The 17,255-nt window shown below is 40.8% G+C and overlaps 1 protein-coding gene across 5 annotated transcripts in view; it reads left to right on the top strand.

The window, feature by feature from the left end:
• Nucleotides 1–339: 339 nt before the first annotated feature.
• The window catches only part of GRIP1 (glutamate receptor interacting protein 1), a 617,604-nt gene continuing 600,688 nt past the window's right edge, over nucleotides 340–17,255 (top strand). For 3 of the 5 annotated variants that reach the window (XM_076007468.1, XM_076007471.1, XM_076007464.1), the window contains exon 1: nucleotides 444–625. In XM_076007468.1, coding sequence (XP_075863583.1) covers nucleotides 568–625 — 58 coding nt within the window. In that variant the 5' untranslated portion in view covers nucleotides 444–567. Of the gene's footprint in view, nucleotides 626–17,255 lie in introns of all 5 variants that reach the window. The other 2 variants (XM_076007469.1, XM_076007466.1) reach the window with 1 other exon arrangement.

The raw sequence follows: 17,255 nt of genomic DNA, 5'->3' as shown, positions 1-17,255 counted from the left end.
GCGCGTCTCGGGGGAGGCTCCGCTGCGAGGCGCCCGGGGAGCCCGCAGCCTCAGTCCTGCCGCCGGCGGAGCTTTGTGCGGCGGCAGCGGCGGCGGCGGCTCCCAGTCCCACCTGCTGGCGGCGGCCAGACAAGGAAGGGGAAGCAGCAGCAGGAGGAGGAGGGGACAGAGGCGGCGGCGCCAGCCCACTCCTCCCGCCGGCGCCCACCTCCCGGGGGCTCCGCAGTCCCCGGCCCGCGGCCTGCACCGGCCCCCGCCCCCGGCCCCGGCCCCGGCCCGGCCTCCGGGCCACACCGCGGCAGTCGCCGCTGCAGCCCCCAGCCCTGCCCGGCGGGGCCCGGTCCGGCCCGGCCGCCGCCACCGCCGCCACCCGGGGCCGCCGGCGAGTTTGAGGCGAGCGCGGGGCGCGCGGCGCCGCCTCGATGTGCCGGGGAGCCGCCTCGGCGCCCCAGCCCCGCTGAGCAGCCCGGCGCGGCGGCCGGCCCGAGAGCGCGAGCGAGGAGGGCGGCGATCCCCGGAGAAAGGGAGCGAGCAGCGAGCCCGGGAGCGAGCCGGGGAGCAGGCACCATGCCCGGCTGGAAGAAGAATATCCCCATCTGCTTGCAGGCGGAGGAGCAGGAGAGAGGTGAGCAGGCGACGGGGCGGGGGCCGGCAGGGCAGGGGGTCCGGGCCGGGGCCGCCCCGTTGCCTCCCTGTCCCCGGGTCCCTGGCGACGCGTCCCCCGGCCGGCGGGGGAGGGGCGCCGCCCCCTGGGCCCGCGGGCCGGTGTCGGTGGCGCGTCGCGAACTCGGAGGGGCTCGTTGCGGGGGAGGGGGCGGGGGCAGGGGCGCGGGGCTGCGGCGGGGAACTTTCCGCGGGGGGAAAGATTTTCCGGCGAGGGCGTAGGGGCAACTCCGGCTTCTGCAGGGCCCGCCGGCACATGGAGCCCCGCGCGGCAGCCTGTGGGGTGGGTGCTGGGCCGAGGGTGGTGGGGGGATCCTGCAGTGCTTTAAGTGACTTTTCAAACTTTCCTCCTCCTCCCGCGGCAGCCTCTGCGCCGTCCCCGCCTCTGGCTGGGCTGCGAAGCCCAAAGTTGCTGGAGATTCCTAGAGGCGGAGGAGAGGGAAGAGGAAGAGCGAGGGGGCGGGAAGGGGGCGCTGCCGCGGGTCTCTGGAGGGCGAGGGGGATCAGGGGGAAGACTGTCCCCTCGCTGAGGGTCTGGGGCTGGGAGTGCCTGCTTCGGAGATGAGTTATGTCCCAGCGCAGTCCCCGCTGTCAGTTTAATACCGCAGGACTGCGGGCTTTTCATAATTACTGTCTATTTTCTTTGTAAAAGGCGGCTATCCGTGCCAGGTGGCTTGCAGACCTTTTGGGCTTCAGCCTGACGACTGTGCTGGGCGTGTGGCTTCTTTTAAGTGACTCCCTGAGAGGAAAGTTGAAGGCCTTTTGCACCTTAAAGCCTTGGTTCTGTTGAGGTCATTTCATGGTGTTTGGATTGAGCAGAGGTTGGCCAGGGAGTTCAGCTTGGTAACCTGGATATGATGTACTGAGTGCACCAGAATTTCCTATACAGGCCCCGTGGGGCTACAGAGTTGTGCACCGCGGCTCTGCCAGCATCCAGAGGGACCCTGGATGGCAAGGTCCACCAGGGTTTATTCCCCTGCTCCTTCTACTCCTGCTTGCCCTGGCTTCGAGGAAAATGCTTTAGAATTGCCTGGGTTCAGGATGCAGGGTCTGCATGGGCTGTGGCCAACAGTCAGTGCTGAGGTTAAGTGGTACTGCATGAGTGGGTGGGTGAGGAAGGCAGAAGGCTGCCAGTCTGGTGTGTGGAGAAGCAGAGTCGTATGGGGAGCTTAATCCAGCAGCTCGACGAGCTGGTATGGACTGTGGCGTGGTTATTGGCATGCCAGAAGTTTCAGGCTTTTGAATAATGCTTAGTACTGAAAAACCAGTGTACAATTTCCAGTTTTTCTCTAGGTGGCACAACCTGTCTTTGGTTTATATCTTGTTTAATGACTCAGGGAATTCATCCCTTTTTAACCACTTCCTTATTAGATATGTGCATTCATTTTTCCAACACACTTTCTGGCAGGTGACCTTACATTTACTCGCTCAAAAGGCATCCCTACTTTGGAAATGCTTCTGCTTCTCCCTTTAGTAAAATCATATCTTAAAAGTTGCAAATAGCAGTACCAATAATTTATAACCAAGTAAAAGCACTACATGAAAGCATTCTGTCAAGCATGGAATGTCTGTCCTATCAACTAAATGTCACAATGCTAAAGGTATCAGTTTGCTTAAAAAAAAAAAAAATCAGCGTGCTGCCAACAAGTTTTATCAGAATGCTGAAGTGAGTAGATTTTTGGATTGTGACAAAATGTACTCGTATGTCTTTTAGAAATATGTGGTAACATTGAAAGATGATCTCCTAATCTGCTTGGTGGAGATAAGACTGAAATTCCTCTAGAACATAAAAATCTGAGTAAGAAATTGAGTATTCTGCCTTATCTCCTGGAATAGGAGAATATAGGGAATGTTTGTTACTAGGTGTCTTTTTTCACTTTAAAGATTTGTTACTTCTTTCTTTAATTATGAAGTGCTTTCCTAAACAATTAGCATTTATTTTTGTTTGGCTGTGCCATTTCTTCTTGAAGTCCTGCTTCATTGGGAATGCACAAATATGTGTTTCTTTTAAAATCTGTCCATGTGGCGTCTTGTGTTTCAACTGTGTGTGTATATATACATATATGTATATTTAAATGAACTAAGCTGCCTCTATGACTTTTAATGTATATGTCAGAGGACACTACTTGAACTTGGCTTATCCTTTTGGAAGAATTTTGTTGTCAAGAGATGAGAAATGTTTTCTGTTTGCATTTGAAGTCAGATTATGTTTAGCCTTTTTCCTTGACACTTAAAATTATTTAAGTGATTCAAATAATGTTGAATTACGTAGGTTCTTTTAAACATAAACAGAAAGATTAAACTGTCAGGTTGGTTAGGAAAGTAATGAACATGAAACAAATACATTTTTAATTTTGTCTTGGGATAACATTGACCAAAAGGTCAATTTCTAATATCTTACTATCAAATTAATTCTAAGGTTGGTTGTGCACATATTTGCTCTTTCCATATTCTCCCCACTCCCAATCTACACTTAAACATTCTAAAACCCATTATGGAGACTACTCTTGCATAACATTTTTTTTCATGTAGATTTTATTTAGTTAGATCTCTTTATGAAATGTATCACAAATTAATACAAGATGCTAGCGTCTTTAAGGACCACATATTTGAACAAGGATATATCTTAGTATTATTATTTTTTAAAAAAATATTAAACTCAAGGATTGAGGGAGCATACTTTTTTGGTATTTTCACATACAAAAAGAGATTTGGTTAATCAGTATAATTTCATGCCATCTGTACACACCATTCATAACTTGGGTTTATCTTGAAGGCCTCTGTCAAGATGATATTGAGTGAGCTACTGCTACTGCATGCAATGTTGAGCAGAGAAACTATAACATAGCGGTTATTGCAGTAAATGCAGTGGCTTCCAAAATGACATGTTAAGACTCACCCATGTGCCATAACATACTATTAAAATTCAGAACACATTTCTCTGTCCTCCCCCCAATTTTCTGCCTGATTTGCTAAACCCAATCCTTTTAGAAGCCACCTAATACACTTTTGCTTAAACATTTTAGGAGAAATGATTCTGAAAACTGTCCTACTTAATATCTCTTCCAATCAAATTAAATTAAATAATTTGTTCATTGTTTTACATCTGCTTATTAGCTGATCATGTGTAATAGGAATGGAGTTGTTGAGGAAATTCTCAATATGAAGAGATAGAAGCCTCTGTAATTAACAATGCTTTTCTTTTGCCTTGGACCATACTTTTTTTTTTTTTTTGAGACAGAGTCTCGCTTTGTGGCCCAGGCTAGAGTGAGTGCCATGACGTCAGCCTAGCTCACAGCAACCTCAAACTCCTGGGCTCAAGCGATCCTTCTGCCTTAGCCTCCCAAGTAGCTGGGACTACAGGGATGTGCCACCATGCCCGGCTAATTTTTTCTATATATATTATTTGGCCAATTAATTTCTTTCTATTTTATAGTAGAGACGGGGTCTCGCTGTTGTTCAGGCTGGTTTCGAACTCCTGACCTCAAGCAATCCGCCCGCCTCAGCTTCCCAGAGTGCTAGGATTACAGGCGTGAGCCACCATGCCCAGCCCTGGACCATACCTTTTGATTTGTGTGGCTTTGGTTAGTAAATGCTTATTGTGGTTAATAATGTGTAGTTAGGATATAAAATTAAACATACTGCTTAGAAAGATTATCTATTTTTGCAAACATACTTGATATTTTTATTATTGGGAGAAACAAAAGTATTAATTGGTATTTTCTCTTATTTCCTTTAATTTTATACTTAGACTTGATATTAATATAAATATATGAATATTATTTAATTACACAGATGTGATAAATGCATTTCACATTAGCATATACATTCACCAGGAGAAAAGTATGTATTTTTTATAGCTTTATACTCCTTTTTGTTCTTCTCATAAGTTTTGGAGGCATGCAAGAGAACTTGAGAGCTTCCCTTTGGACTTCAGTTTTAGAAATTATTGTGTTTGGGTTATTTCTTATATTTTGGCAAATGAGAGTATTTGAATCTCTTTAGATATAAAGAATTAGCTTTTATGAAATATCTGTGAGAAAACATATGAAGCTTATTAACACATTGACTGCCACACTAGCAAAAAAATTTTTTTTCTTGGTGCCACAGTGTTTTATTATGAAAATAGAATAAAGACTTTGAAAACAAAATGATCCTTTCTAATTTAATGACAAATTTGTTATTTTGTATTGTCTTCTATGTGAGTTATATGCAACTTGAAAAATAGTTCGCTGTTTCCCAAGGTGAAGAGATAAGTGAGTTACATATACTTCATGAGGCCCTGGGCGCAAAACTAGCGTGAGTTAAATTCAACTCACAAGGCAAAAAGTTAAGGAGTGTACCTTTGCTACATCCTTGGTCTGTTTCATTTTTCATACCACAGGGAACTCTGGTGACCCTACCCCACAACCTGCTTGACAAAAATCCAATTTGAATTTTTGAGTTTTGTCCAAGGAATGCTGTGGGGAAAGGAGAAGAAATCAAACAAAATGTAGGGTCTGCTGTGTTTCAGGCACTATATTAAACATTTCCCACGCGTTAATTGTACAAGTCTTATAACATGACTCTTAAGTATCATCATTAATTCCCTGTCAGATGGAGAAACTGAGGATCAGAGAACTAATAAATTTGCCTAAAGTTACAAAGCCTAGACTTAGAGCACCAATTTCTAAAGAGATATTTCAAAAAAGAAGTTAACATTTCTTGGGATGAAGTATGTAGCATTTTATTAACACTATAATATCTTTTTGGGGGCACGGGAACAGAATTCTAATAAACTGCCACCACATCTTTCATAACCAATTAATCAGAGAATTTTTTAGTTACATATATTTGGAAAACACTTCTAAAGTATATTTTGGGCTTTTGACAAGCTGACTTTGTGAAATAGGAATATTAACTCTAACAATAAGGATTGAAACCTCAACATATTTTTAAGTAGAATTAGTTGGCTAAATGTAAAGTAACTCACTTGAGTGGCTTTTTCTACCAAAGACTTGCCATTATTACATAGTTTTCTTTCTTTTCAAAGAGTATTTGCCATGAAAGCAAGAATTAACAAGAATCGGGTGTTCTTTCTTACTGTGATGAGCTGGGACTCTATTGTTAATAGCCGTTGTGCATTTGCTCTTTTGCCAACATATTTAAGACATATATCTGAACTCTTGGCCTGCCTATCTAACAGACAGCCCAGTGGCCAAAGAAAGGGACCTTAGATAACGCTTTCTTCTTCAGGAAGCTGACTGGCTTTTTTTCATAAAGAAAAGGAAATTTCAACTTCTATTAGTAAAGGAAACTCAGAATTGAATATTATGGGTTTTAAAACTGTTATATTAAATGCTACTTGATGGCAGATTATATAAGGCATTTGGTATTTGATTCATTTATTTTCAATTAAATTACCATAATACTAACTATAATAATAGTAATACGAAATACAAAAGGAATAGTAACACAAAGTAACATGCCTAACAGCACAATTTAAATGCAAAGCCAAAACCTGCGTTTGAATCTCTTGTTTTATTTTTTTATTGAAGTTTATTTCTTCTTAAATTTAAAAGTTTCTTGAATACAAATATAAAAAAAATCTATCTATACATTCAAGAAGCATACTTGTTTAGGCATGTCAGTGGCCAAAGGGTGTTATCAGTTTTATAGGAAAGTTGGTGTTCTTTAAATATATCTGTGGATTAAAATGCACCTGATCTGATTTCTTACTTTCATTTCAACAATGATTAAACCTTCAGCACCAATCAGGCAATGAACAGAATGGTAGAAGATAATGACTGTGTCTGGATAGATTCCTTAGCCCCAGCACAGTGGTTGATAACAAGATGTCTGAAGTCAAATAGCATTGGGTTTAGATCCACTCCAGTACTTATTAGCTCTGTAGTTCTTTAGCTTCTCAAAGCCCTTTTGTTCTTTTCTTTAAGGTGAGGACAGGTAATATCTACCTCATGTGAATGTTAAATGAAATGAACAAATGTAGAGGAATTTATGATAGTATCTTGCATATAGTTCATGGCTTAGTAATGCCAACTGTCATGTTAATGATATCTTGATATAGATCTGTAAGCTTAACACCTTAGGGTATCCTGATGATGAAATGATAAGATTTTATTCTTTAAAAACCTCATAAATTATTAAAAAAAATAAGTGTTCGGTGTTTTGTGAAAAGCTACACCGAGACACAGAACTTTATGCAGCCAAGGTCTTTGATATATTGTAGTCTGACTGTCATGAAAATGAAGAAACTCCACGTATGGAGAGAAACGTGCCCAAGGCTACATTGCATACACTTAGCAAAGCTTTATTGATTATCAACTGTCATGATAGACACTGGGGATGAGAAAATAATGGTTCCCGTTTTCAAGAAGGTTATTAATTATAGTTGTAGAGTCATGGGATCTGAGCGATACCTCCAGTGCAGCCTCTCTGCTTCCGTACAGATTAGTGCTAGGGGAGCAGAGAAGAGGAGTTGACTGTGTTGAGGTCAGATGGGAAGAAAGAAACTTCTGAGGGCAGTTGACATAGGAGGTGGGCACAGAGGAAGTGGTGAAAGACTTGAAGGAAGGGAAGGAGATTGAAATGTTGGGAGGGGATAGGGGGAAAGATACTATAAGCAATATAGTATTGCATGGTGTGTTCCAAAGCATCATGACGTGACACATTCCAGGAACCATTACTGATTTCTTAAGGGGCTGAATCGTAAAATATGAACATGCATATGGAGTATAGAATATGAATATTCATTTCCCTCTTGGGGTGGGGAAGCTGGGTGGGAAACCATGGGACTAGAGAGGGCCAGATTTGGAAGGACTTTATGTATTGGATTAAAGAGTTCAAATCATAGCCAGTGGACAGTAAGGAATTAATTGAAGGGCTTCCAACAGAGGAGTGACAAGATCAAAATTTTTTCTTAGGTCATTTTGGTAGCATGGAGAAAAGACTTAGAAGGGAGGGATTTGGAGGGGAGAGAATCAGGTAGGAGGCTCTGCCCTGCGTCAGGCCATGCAGAGGTGCTCAGGAGGTCTTGCGGACCAGGTAAATGTAGGAAATGTAGAGGGTGTAGGTCTCTGGGTTCAGGTACTGATTGGAGTTGTATCTTGAGACCCAGTATCTTGATACAGAGCCTGGCATTCTTTCTATCACCTATTGCTTTTCTTTACTGCCTCCTCCTCCCAATCTATATAGGGGAAAAAGTAAACATACTCTGGTAGTATAATGTAAAAATAAAGAACCACCAAAAAGTGATGGGTTATAATGATAGCTTATTGTGCACTAGCTTTTTCCTTTTAATTATATAAAATTCATATACTAACCAATTCTAAAGGAAAAATAATTATTATCCTGTACATTTATCTCCTAAAACTAATTTGGAATTTTAAGTGATTTTCTTTTAAGCTAAAAGAGATAAAAACGATAGTGTTGTAATTATTTTATAGAAATGTCTTCTTTAGTAATGGAATTGGGTGGGTTTTTAAAATTATTATTATTATTTTCTGTGAACAATGAGATGCTTTGTGAAAAAAGCTTTAGTGTACTTCTTAACACTGGACTCAAAATCAGAAATCTAAGTCTCCTCTCAGTCATTTTTCTGGCTGTGTGGCCTAGACATAGACTGGCCCCTCTTGGTTTTCTCATCCACAAAGTAAGGGTGATTGTTGGCATACTGACCTTCTGGGGTTATGTTAAGAGGTGAAAGCTGTTAATGTTACATTGTCATATTACAAAGGCCAGAAGTTGGTGAAATACTGAGGGTCTTCAAGGACATTTGTCTATTAGTAGGCCATCTCTAGAGGGAGGCATTATTTAGAAATTTATTTTACAAATTGGGAATTTTTATTAAAAGATCTTATCTTTAGTCTTCCAAAATGAAGTTCAGATATATTATGATGTTTTTCCTTTGGACTCCCCTGTATAATAAAATAACTCAAATGATACAACTAAGTTACAATGCATACAATGTTGCACAGTTGCCCAGGGCAGCCTCATTCCTGGCTGCAGGAATGAGAAAATTCCCACTAGAAAAGTAGGAAAGTCCATCTCCAGTGCAGAGTGGACTTGGCCATTCCCTGGTGTTAATTTTCTGCTTCTGTCCAATCCAGGCTTCTGACCTCAACCCAATATCCGAAAGACCATCATTCTCAATTGAAATTATGTCGGGAGCATTTTCAGGGAGAAAAAATTCTCACTGCCAACTTCATTTATTTTTATTATGCTACTTAAGTACGTAATAACATAAAACTAGGTGTAAACTCCTGATGCTTACAGTTCTCATACAACTACAAAACCAAAACAGATTTTACAAAAGAAAAAACAAACAAAACTACCCCCCCCAAATCAATAAGAAACAATAGCATGCAAATTAACAACATTGATTTCATATGACTTGATACTATTTGCCTGACACTAAATTTCCTCTTGCAGTGTGAATGTGGTAGTCACTGCTGTGGAAAGTAATAGTGCCACTTTTTTCTAGTCAAACTTTTATGAAATCTTGGTTTTAGCAGCCTGCTGTCACTTGGTCTTTCCTGGCCATGAATAATACATCATTTACAATAATAATACATCATTTACATGTGAAGTCCTCTCTTTTCATTGGTCTGTTTTGCACCATTGTGATCCTAAATACAAAATTCATTATTAGCTCTGAAATGGGTGGCAGTATTAGGCTGCATGTTGATCTATAATACATTTGCGCTTCTTACACTATTTGTGATGAAGGGCTGTTTTTTCCCAATCTGTCCCAGGTGATATGTGGTCCCATAGCGCAGTGCACTGCGTGCCACTTGCTGAGTTTGACCTGAGTTTGACCACACTTGCTCTTGTCTATACTGTGTTCAATGAGATGAGCCCACTAATCACAGACTTGGATGTGGGCATGTCAAATTGCTATAGGAATTTCTAAATACCTACCCTCATTTTCAGTGTTTACCTAACCACGGGCAGGTAATAAACAGTTTCCTCACTGGCACAGTCCACAGACCACACTTTGAATTGTACTGGTTTGGAATATACTTACATAGCTGGGGTTGGATGGGGAAGGATGGAAGTGTGTTTGTAAAAATTTACTCACTACTTTTAGGATATAGAAATGAAACATAATTTATTTTCTATAGCTTCTTTTACCTTGTTTTCAAGTTCCCATTCCCACTGAAAATGAAAAGTATTTGATCTTGTCAGGTAAGAGCACATTAGTCTCTAGTTTAAAAACTTTTTGGGTTCTCTGATTTCTCAAGGGTTTTCCCTTCTGTTGTTCCCAAGGTAGCATTTGAGCAAAGGGGAAAGCTTAGTATCCTCATGGCACTCGGTGAAGGGCATTTTATCCATTGTGTGATCCTTAATGTGTCTCTGCTCTGGACTTGGCACACTTCATGTGGCCTTCATGCCCTAGTATCCTCCTCTGTTTCCATTGTTGTACCTGCCACTGTATCCAGGCTACTCACGTCTATGGCCACACTCTAGACTAGCTGTTCTCAAAGAGTGCCCCAGTGGCTTCTGCGGTCCCTGAGATGCTTTAAGAAAGGTCTGTGAGGTCAAAACTATCTTCATGATAATGCCAAGACATTATTTACCTTTCGGACTTTCATTCTGTCCTGAGCGCACACTGTAGTTTTTCAGAGGCTACATGGCATGTGATGACATCTTCATTCTGGCCACTGAAGGAATGTGTGCTTGTATATTCTTGTATTTTAAATTTTTCTGTTTTAACTTCTAATATGATAAATATTGACAGACATAATCCACATAACCAAAATTTGGGGGGGGGTCCTCAATACTTTTTAAGGATGTAAAGCAGTCCTGAGGCCAAAATATTTGAGAGCTGCTGCCCTAGACCTTGACAGTACTGAGAACTACAGACCTCCTTCGTCTCATTTTCAAACACCCTGCTCCGGAGTCGACGCCTATCTTTCTAACTCAGTCTCTGTTATCCTGCCTCAAATAATGCTTCAATCCCTCTGGGACTGGACTGGCTTCACTTTAATTTCGTGATCACTAATCCCAGATGGGCCTTTAGTGCTGCCAGGTGATCAAGCTACATTACCTTGGTCAATTCATTCATGCCTCTGCTGTCCCAGATGACTGATGCCTCCTACTCTCTCCTCTTTCCTGGAATCTCCAATGCCACCTCTTCTGTTCTCACCCTCAGTTGAAGACTTTGCTACTTATTTCACTTACAAAGTAGAAGCAATTAGAAGAGAACATCTGCCTGCATCTGTGCCCATATACTCTGCCTTCACTCTTGTTACTAGGTTGAGTTGCTTCTGTGGTCAACACTGTGCTAGTGCACAACGTCCCGTTCCCTCTTGCCCACCCCAGGAGGGGATCCGGCATATTCTCCCCTCTTTCCAGCATCATCAGTTTCTCCTTCTCTGCTGGATTATTCCCATCAACACATAAACATGTTATTTCACTTCCTTTAAAAACAGCCCTCTCTGATCTACACTCCTTCCAGTTACCTCTCTGTTTTTCTGTTTCCCTTAATAGCAAAATTCATCTGGGCACAGTGGCTCAGGCCTGTAATCCTAGCACTCTGGGAGGCTCCTGTGGGTGGATCGCTTGAGCTTAGGAGTTCGAGACCAGCCTGAGCAACAGTGGGACCCCATCTCTACAAAAAATAGAAAAATTAGCCAGGCATGGCGGTGCATACCTCTAGTCCCAGCTACTCAGAAGGCTGAGGCAGAAAGATCACTTGAGCCCAGGAGTTTGAGGTTGCAGTGAGCTATGATGTTGCCACTGCACTCTAGCCCAGGTGACAGAGCAAGACTGTGTCTCCCAAAAAACAAACAAACAAACAAAAAGCAAAAAAAAAAAAACCCAGCAAAATTCCATGAGAGATTTGTTTATATTAACCTTATAACAGTTTGTATTCTCTCTCGAACCTAGCCTGATCAGGTTTTTGTGCCCCATTCTATCTTCTACCAAGATAACTAAACACCTCTACATCGGTAAACCCAGTAGTCAAATCTCAATCACAAATTACTTGACTAGTACACAGCATTTGAGATAATTTTTCTCCTCCAGTATTTATTTTATTAAGTTTGCTTCTAGGCTATTATGTTGTCCTCCTTTGCTGGCCACTCCTCCTTGATCTCTTTTGGTGTTTTTTCCTTATGTCTCTGATGTCCAAATATTGGAGTACTCCAGAGTTTGGTCCTTATACCTCTTCTTATGCTCATCCAGTCTCATCAAAATGCTGATGTCTCCCAAATTTACATCTCCAGCCTTGTTTTTCCCCTGAACTCTACGCTTCCCTATTCAGCATCTCTATTAGTGTCTGAGAGGCAGGCAGGTATCTCATGACTAACTTTGGACCTAACATGTCCAAAGTCAAGCTCTTGATTTTCTCCTTCAAACTCACTCCTCTCTGGTGTTTCTCATCTTTGTAAGTGGGTAATCCATCTCTCTAGGTTTGATGCCAAAGCCCTTGGTATCTTCCTTGATCTCTCTGTTTCTTTTACATTCCACATTGTGTTAGCAAATCCTGTTGACTCTGCCTTAAAAATAAATCTAGAATCTCATCATTGTCACCCATGTCCACGCTTCCAATTCAGTTCAAGCCACCATTATCTATGTTTACCTGAATTATTGTATTTTCTTCCTGATTTTTCTGTTTGTCCCCTTGTCCTTTGTTCCTACAGCTATTTCTGCATAACGGCCACAGTGGTCTTTTTAAAATATGTCAGATCTGCTCAAAACACTTTAGTGATTCCCCATCTCACCCAGAGTAAAAGCCAAAGTATAAGCAGGGTCCCACTTGTCCTTATCTTTGCATATTCAACCCCGCCCCCTCCTCTCCTCCAGTTCCAGTGACCTTAGAAACACCCAACTTGCTCCTGCCTCCTTCACATGTGCTCTTCCCTTTGCCTGTATGACTTGCATTCTCACCTTCTTCAAGTCTTTGCATTAATGTCACTTTCTTAGTGAAGGTTTCCATTACTACCTTATTTGAAATTGCAAACTCCTCATACTCCTTCTCCCCTTCCCTGCTTCAGTGTTTTTTATAGCACCACATGACATACTACTTATTTTACTCATTTATTTGTATATTGTGTATGCCTACTGTTTATCGTTCATGGAAGCTCCACGAGGGCAGGGATTTATATGTGTTTTGTTACTGCTGTATCCTCAGCATGCAGAAGAGTACTTGGCTCATAGTAGGTGCTCAGTAAATATCTGGTGAATAAATTAAGGATCTCGGGTTGTGTTCCTAAGAGAGCAAGAGAGATGATTTGCAGATGACGGAGTAGTTATGTTCACATTTAGACTTTCCAGTGCTTTCAGGGTTTATGTTTGAGCTTTAAGCACCTTACTCCAGGGCAAGAACCAGGAACAATTGTGGTTCTATGTCATACCTGGTCTCCCCTCTGGGGATGAAGAAGGATTGGGTACTTAAATAAACCCCGTCCCTCCCCAGAAGTAGAGGGCGAGGTGAGCAGGGAGTTTCTCTGTCACCACTGGTAGTCTATAGACTAGCTCTTGAAAACTGCTTTTTAATGTCTAAAGCTACAAATACTTTCCACTAAAATATGCATCTATTTATGATACATTTGATGCTTTGAAACAGAAAAACAGTAGTGGAATATTTTATAGTGAAAATCTTTTTCTTGATTTTTATTCTGAAATATTGTTGTTAGCAACTGTGTCATAATCTTCTTAACTGTGCTCACATTGCCTACCATGGTGCAAGACATGGCATAGATGTTAATTGAATGAATAAATGAAATAAAATGAATTCATGTTGTGAAAAATAATGGTAAGAAAGAAACAGGTCTATCTTCTTCCCTAAAAGAAGGGAAAAGCTATATAAAAGTCAAGGATAGAGTATATTATTCTCTGGAACCTGAGCATACCACTTAATTATATTAATATTATGCAATTGGTTTAGGTGAAAAAAATTTGTTCTTATTATGGCGTTTGAAGAAATTGTGTCAGAGACAAGGTGGTTTTCTAAACAAATCTGAATAGTTTACATATTTCCTTATCTTTACAATTTTTTTCATTCTTGATTCTTAGAAAAGAACCAATGGCCATATCTTTCTAATGGCCTCCTTTTGCCTCTAGATATGTCCAATTGGTCTTACCAGTACATAATAACATGCCGATCTAATGAAGATTAGTATATTTTGCCCTATTTTTTCTCAATTTGTGGTACTCTAATGGAGTGAAATAAAAAAAACAACCTTTAATTGAATAATTTATTGTGCCCTTTTTAAAAATATCAAACACAGGAAATAAGTAATTAATTTTTTTGCTTGTTACTGAAATCAAAGGACAGCACAGTTATATGACCAACCTATTAGGGAATTTTTCTTTTAGGAAAACATTTATAATGTTATTATATAACATCATCACTTTGTTTGAAGGCCATGTTTGATATGTACATGCACTCTTAACTACATCATTTTTTCTTGAAGGTACAGTTGATTGCATAGTGGATAATCTCAAATTTCAGCATAATGATGAATCATACTTAGATTAAGGCAATTGGTTTGATGCAACAGTTTTTTTCCCCCCTCGAAGCACATCTTTAACAACTAATTATCCCAGGCTCCTTGTAAACTGTCACTTGCTTGTGTACCAGTGGTTCTTTACCCTCACAAAATCCCTACCCTATTTCTTCTCAATTCCCAATGTTTCTTCTTTCTGAATTCCCAAAGTCTCTGCTTGGTTTCCCTCCTCATCCCCCAACATTGGAATATCAGAATAACAATTCTATGACTCCACTGCATTTTTTTGTAAGGGTTCGCATAGCCATGTGGTTCTCAGGCATTCAGTAAACACTTGTTGATTGATTGCTCTGAGACCCTACTTCCCCTGCAGACTGTTTAACTTCAGGAAGACTCCAGAATGAATCAAAGGCCCCTCATGGATTCTTTATCATGCAGCTAGTCAATTAGATTTGCCGCCCATGCAATGGATGAAGAATGAATATTCACGGCTCAAAAATTTTTTTTCTATTATGGAGAAACAATCTAGGAAACTTGATTTTAGGATAATTAGAGATCTGGGCTTTTAGAATCTGAATTGGATTTGAATACTAATTCCTGCAGTAACTGGTTCTGTAGACTTGGACTATTTGACCTCTCAATTTCTTCTTTTATGAAAGAACCATAGTAATACCTGCTCTTCAGGGTTGCAGTAAAGATTTTAGGAGTACCTGCAAAAGTACCTGCAATGGTGGGCCCTCAGAAATGGTAGCTAAATATAGAATAGTGAAATTTAGATAAGAATTTAGACAAGATCATATACAAGATGAGGTCCAGGTTTTCATGTTATTATGGGTGATGCAATTCCCTGAGGATTGTTTTAGAAGGTATGTTCCAGGGTGTTTGAAGATCCTTGTATCTGGTGAAGATTAAGGGGGGATGTTTGTAAATTTCTCCTGCTAAAATAAATAGTTGGTCACACAATAACTTTTTATTAGCAGTATTTGAAAAAAATGATTATGAACATAACCCAGAAACTTATCTAGGTTAATTTGTGTCAGACTTAAGGCCCCCAGACTTGTTACAGAATTATACATACCTGGATAAAAGGATTGATTTTAAAGCTGCATGCCTCCATTTGGTTCAGGCTGACATTAAGCTCTTGAATCACAGTTTTCCAGTTCTCTTCCTGTCAGTGACTTCATTTGAAGAATAGCTTTGTGTAATGTCAAGCTTTCAATATATGTTAAACCAAGACAATAAAGATGCTAACAAAACTATTATCTTTCAGTGCGGAGAACCTACAAAAATGTGATGATTTGGATTTTGTTTCAACGATTCAATTAGTGTCTTACGAATAAAAACAAAACAAAAAAAACTGCAAAGCTGCTCTCTGATATGAGGTTCTGGCAAGGCTAACTTAGGATCAGAGGGGATTCTTTTTGCATTTTAGAAATCATCTGTCACTGGAACCTTGCATTATTCACAGCCGTTAGGGCTTCCTGGCTTTTCACTCCACTGACCACTAGGTCTACCCTTTGGCCTCACTGTGTTATTGTCTAGCCCATATAGGGAACCTCTGCCTGGGAGAACTTGATTTGTTACTGACGTCAGTGCTGATGGCTCCTTCCACTTGCTACTCAGTCCTAATCCCAGTAGGATTAAGGAATCTGCTGCCAGGGTACCAGTCTATTAAACATCACTGAAATAAATCAGGAATGTGGTGCTAGTTATTTAAAGTCTTCACATATAACTCCATGTTATATGGACACCATAATGGACAGATCTTCAAGTGGAAATTGTTAAAAATCCCTCTGCAGGGTCATTGGCTCTGCCCCTTAGTAAATGAATGTTGAGTGAGTAGCCTATCTCGGAAGCAAGTGATTCGCATCCATGGGGATGACGATGCATGTTGTGGTCCAGCTCAGCTCTTAGTGATGGGGATTGACATTGCTGCCAAGTCCCTTTGTTCCATCTTCAGGCTCTGCCTGTGTCCCTGCTTCCTGTTCCTGGTTCTTGGTGCCTGGAGCATGATTTTCCAGGAGGCTGACTTCTTGACCATACCACCATATATCCTAAGTCCTGCCAACGACCTTGAATGTCTCCTGCTGGTCTGTGTCTCCTCCAGTCACTGGTCTTTTCCTGTGTGCCAAGTGCCTGCTTTGTCCAGTATGAGTCTGGATCCCAGAATGCTAATTTTCGCTTTTTACTAGGACCCAACGTTCCCCTAGTCTCTCTTACCTGTCTAGGCACCCAGACAAACTCTGACCTTAGCTCCTGTGAAAACTGGAACCTGCAGAATTTTTCAGAGTACTTATTTATGTGAAAGTTCATTGTGCCTCTGGTGTGTGGGAGAGCTGGGGAGATGGGGTAAAGCAGTGGGCAGTGGGTGCCCAATTTATTGCCATTGGAGCATCTTGTCGGGTAATGTAGTTCAGAACACACTTGAAGAAATACTGCCAACTAGAGTAATAACAATATTTTGGGCTTGAAAAAAATCTTAAGAGCAGGTGTTATTCCCTCAACAACAGAAGAACATCAGTGCTTTAGAATGTTTGATTTTGAACTTTCTGGATGTTTTCTCTGTGGTTTCGTAGTGTGACACTAATTAAAATCTTTCCTTCTAACTCTGATGTGTGGATACTGAATTTGCTCTTCCTGATAGCTCTTTTCTCTCCAACTGAGCAAACTCAGCATTTATCGAGGACCTACTGCATATGTGCTGTTCTAGTTGCTGGGAACACAAATATGAATATGCTAGGCCTGCCCTCAAAAAATGAATTGTAGTATAAAATGAACATTTTATAAAGCTTATTCTATCTCAAGCAAGTTGTTTTGTTTTTCTTTATTTCGGGCCTAAAACTTCTTTAACAGGGCTTTGTTCTCTTTCTGCTCCAGATAATAAAGGATCCCCTCAGGGTAGAGAAGGAATTTCTGAGCATAAAAATTATAAAAAATAGAAAATAGACTAAATTGCATGAAAATTTAATATTTCTATAATCAAAACCTAGCATAAAAGGCAAATAGCAAACTAGGAAGAACATTTGCAACATGAAAGACAAAAGTTTAATATCCTTAATAAAATAAGCACATAGTAGCTTTTAATACACCTTTGTTGAATGAATGAATGAATGCATGAATACATGAATTCAAAGCAAT

The sequence above is a fragment of the Microcebus murinus genome, chromosome 10, assembly GCF_040939455.1.
Source record: "Microcebus murinus isolate Inina chromosome 10, M.murinus_Inina_mat1.0, whole genome shotgun sequence".
Taxonomy (NCBI): Eukaryota; Metazoa; Chordata; class Mammalia; order Primates; family Cheirogaleidae; genus Microcebus; species Microcebus murinus.
This window is presented reverse-complemented; position numbering and strand designations above follow the sequence as displayed.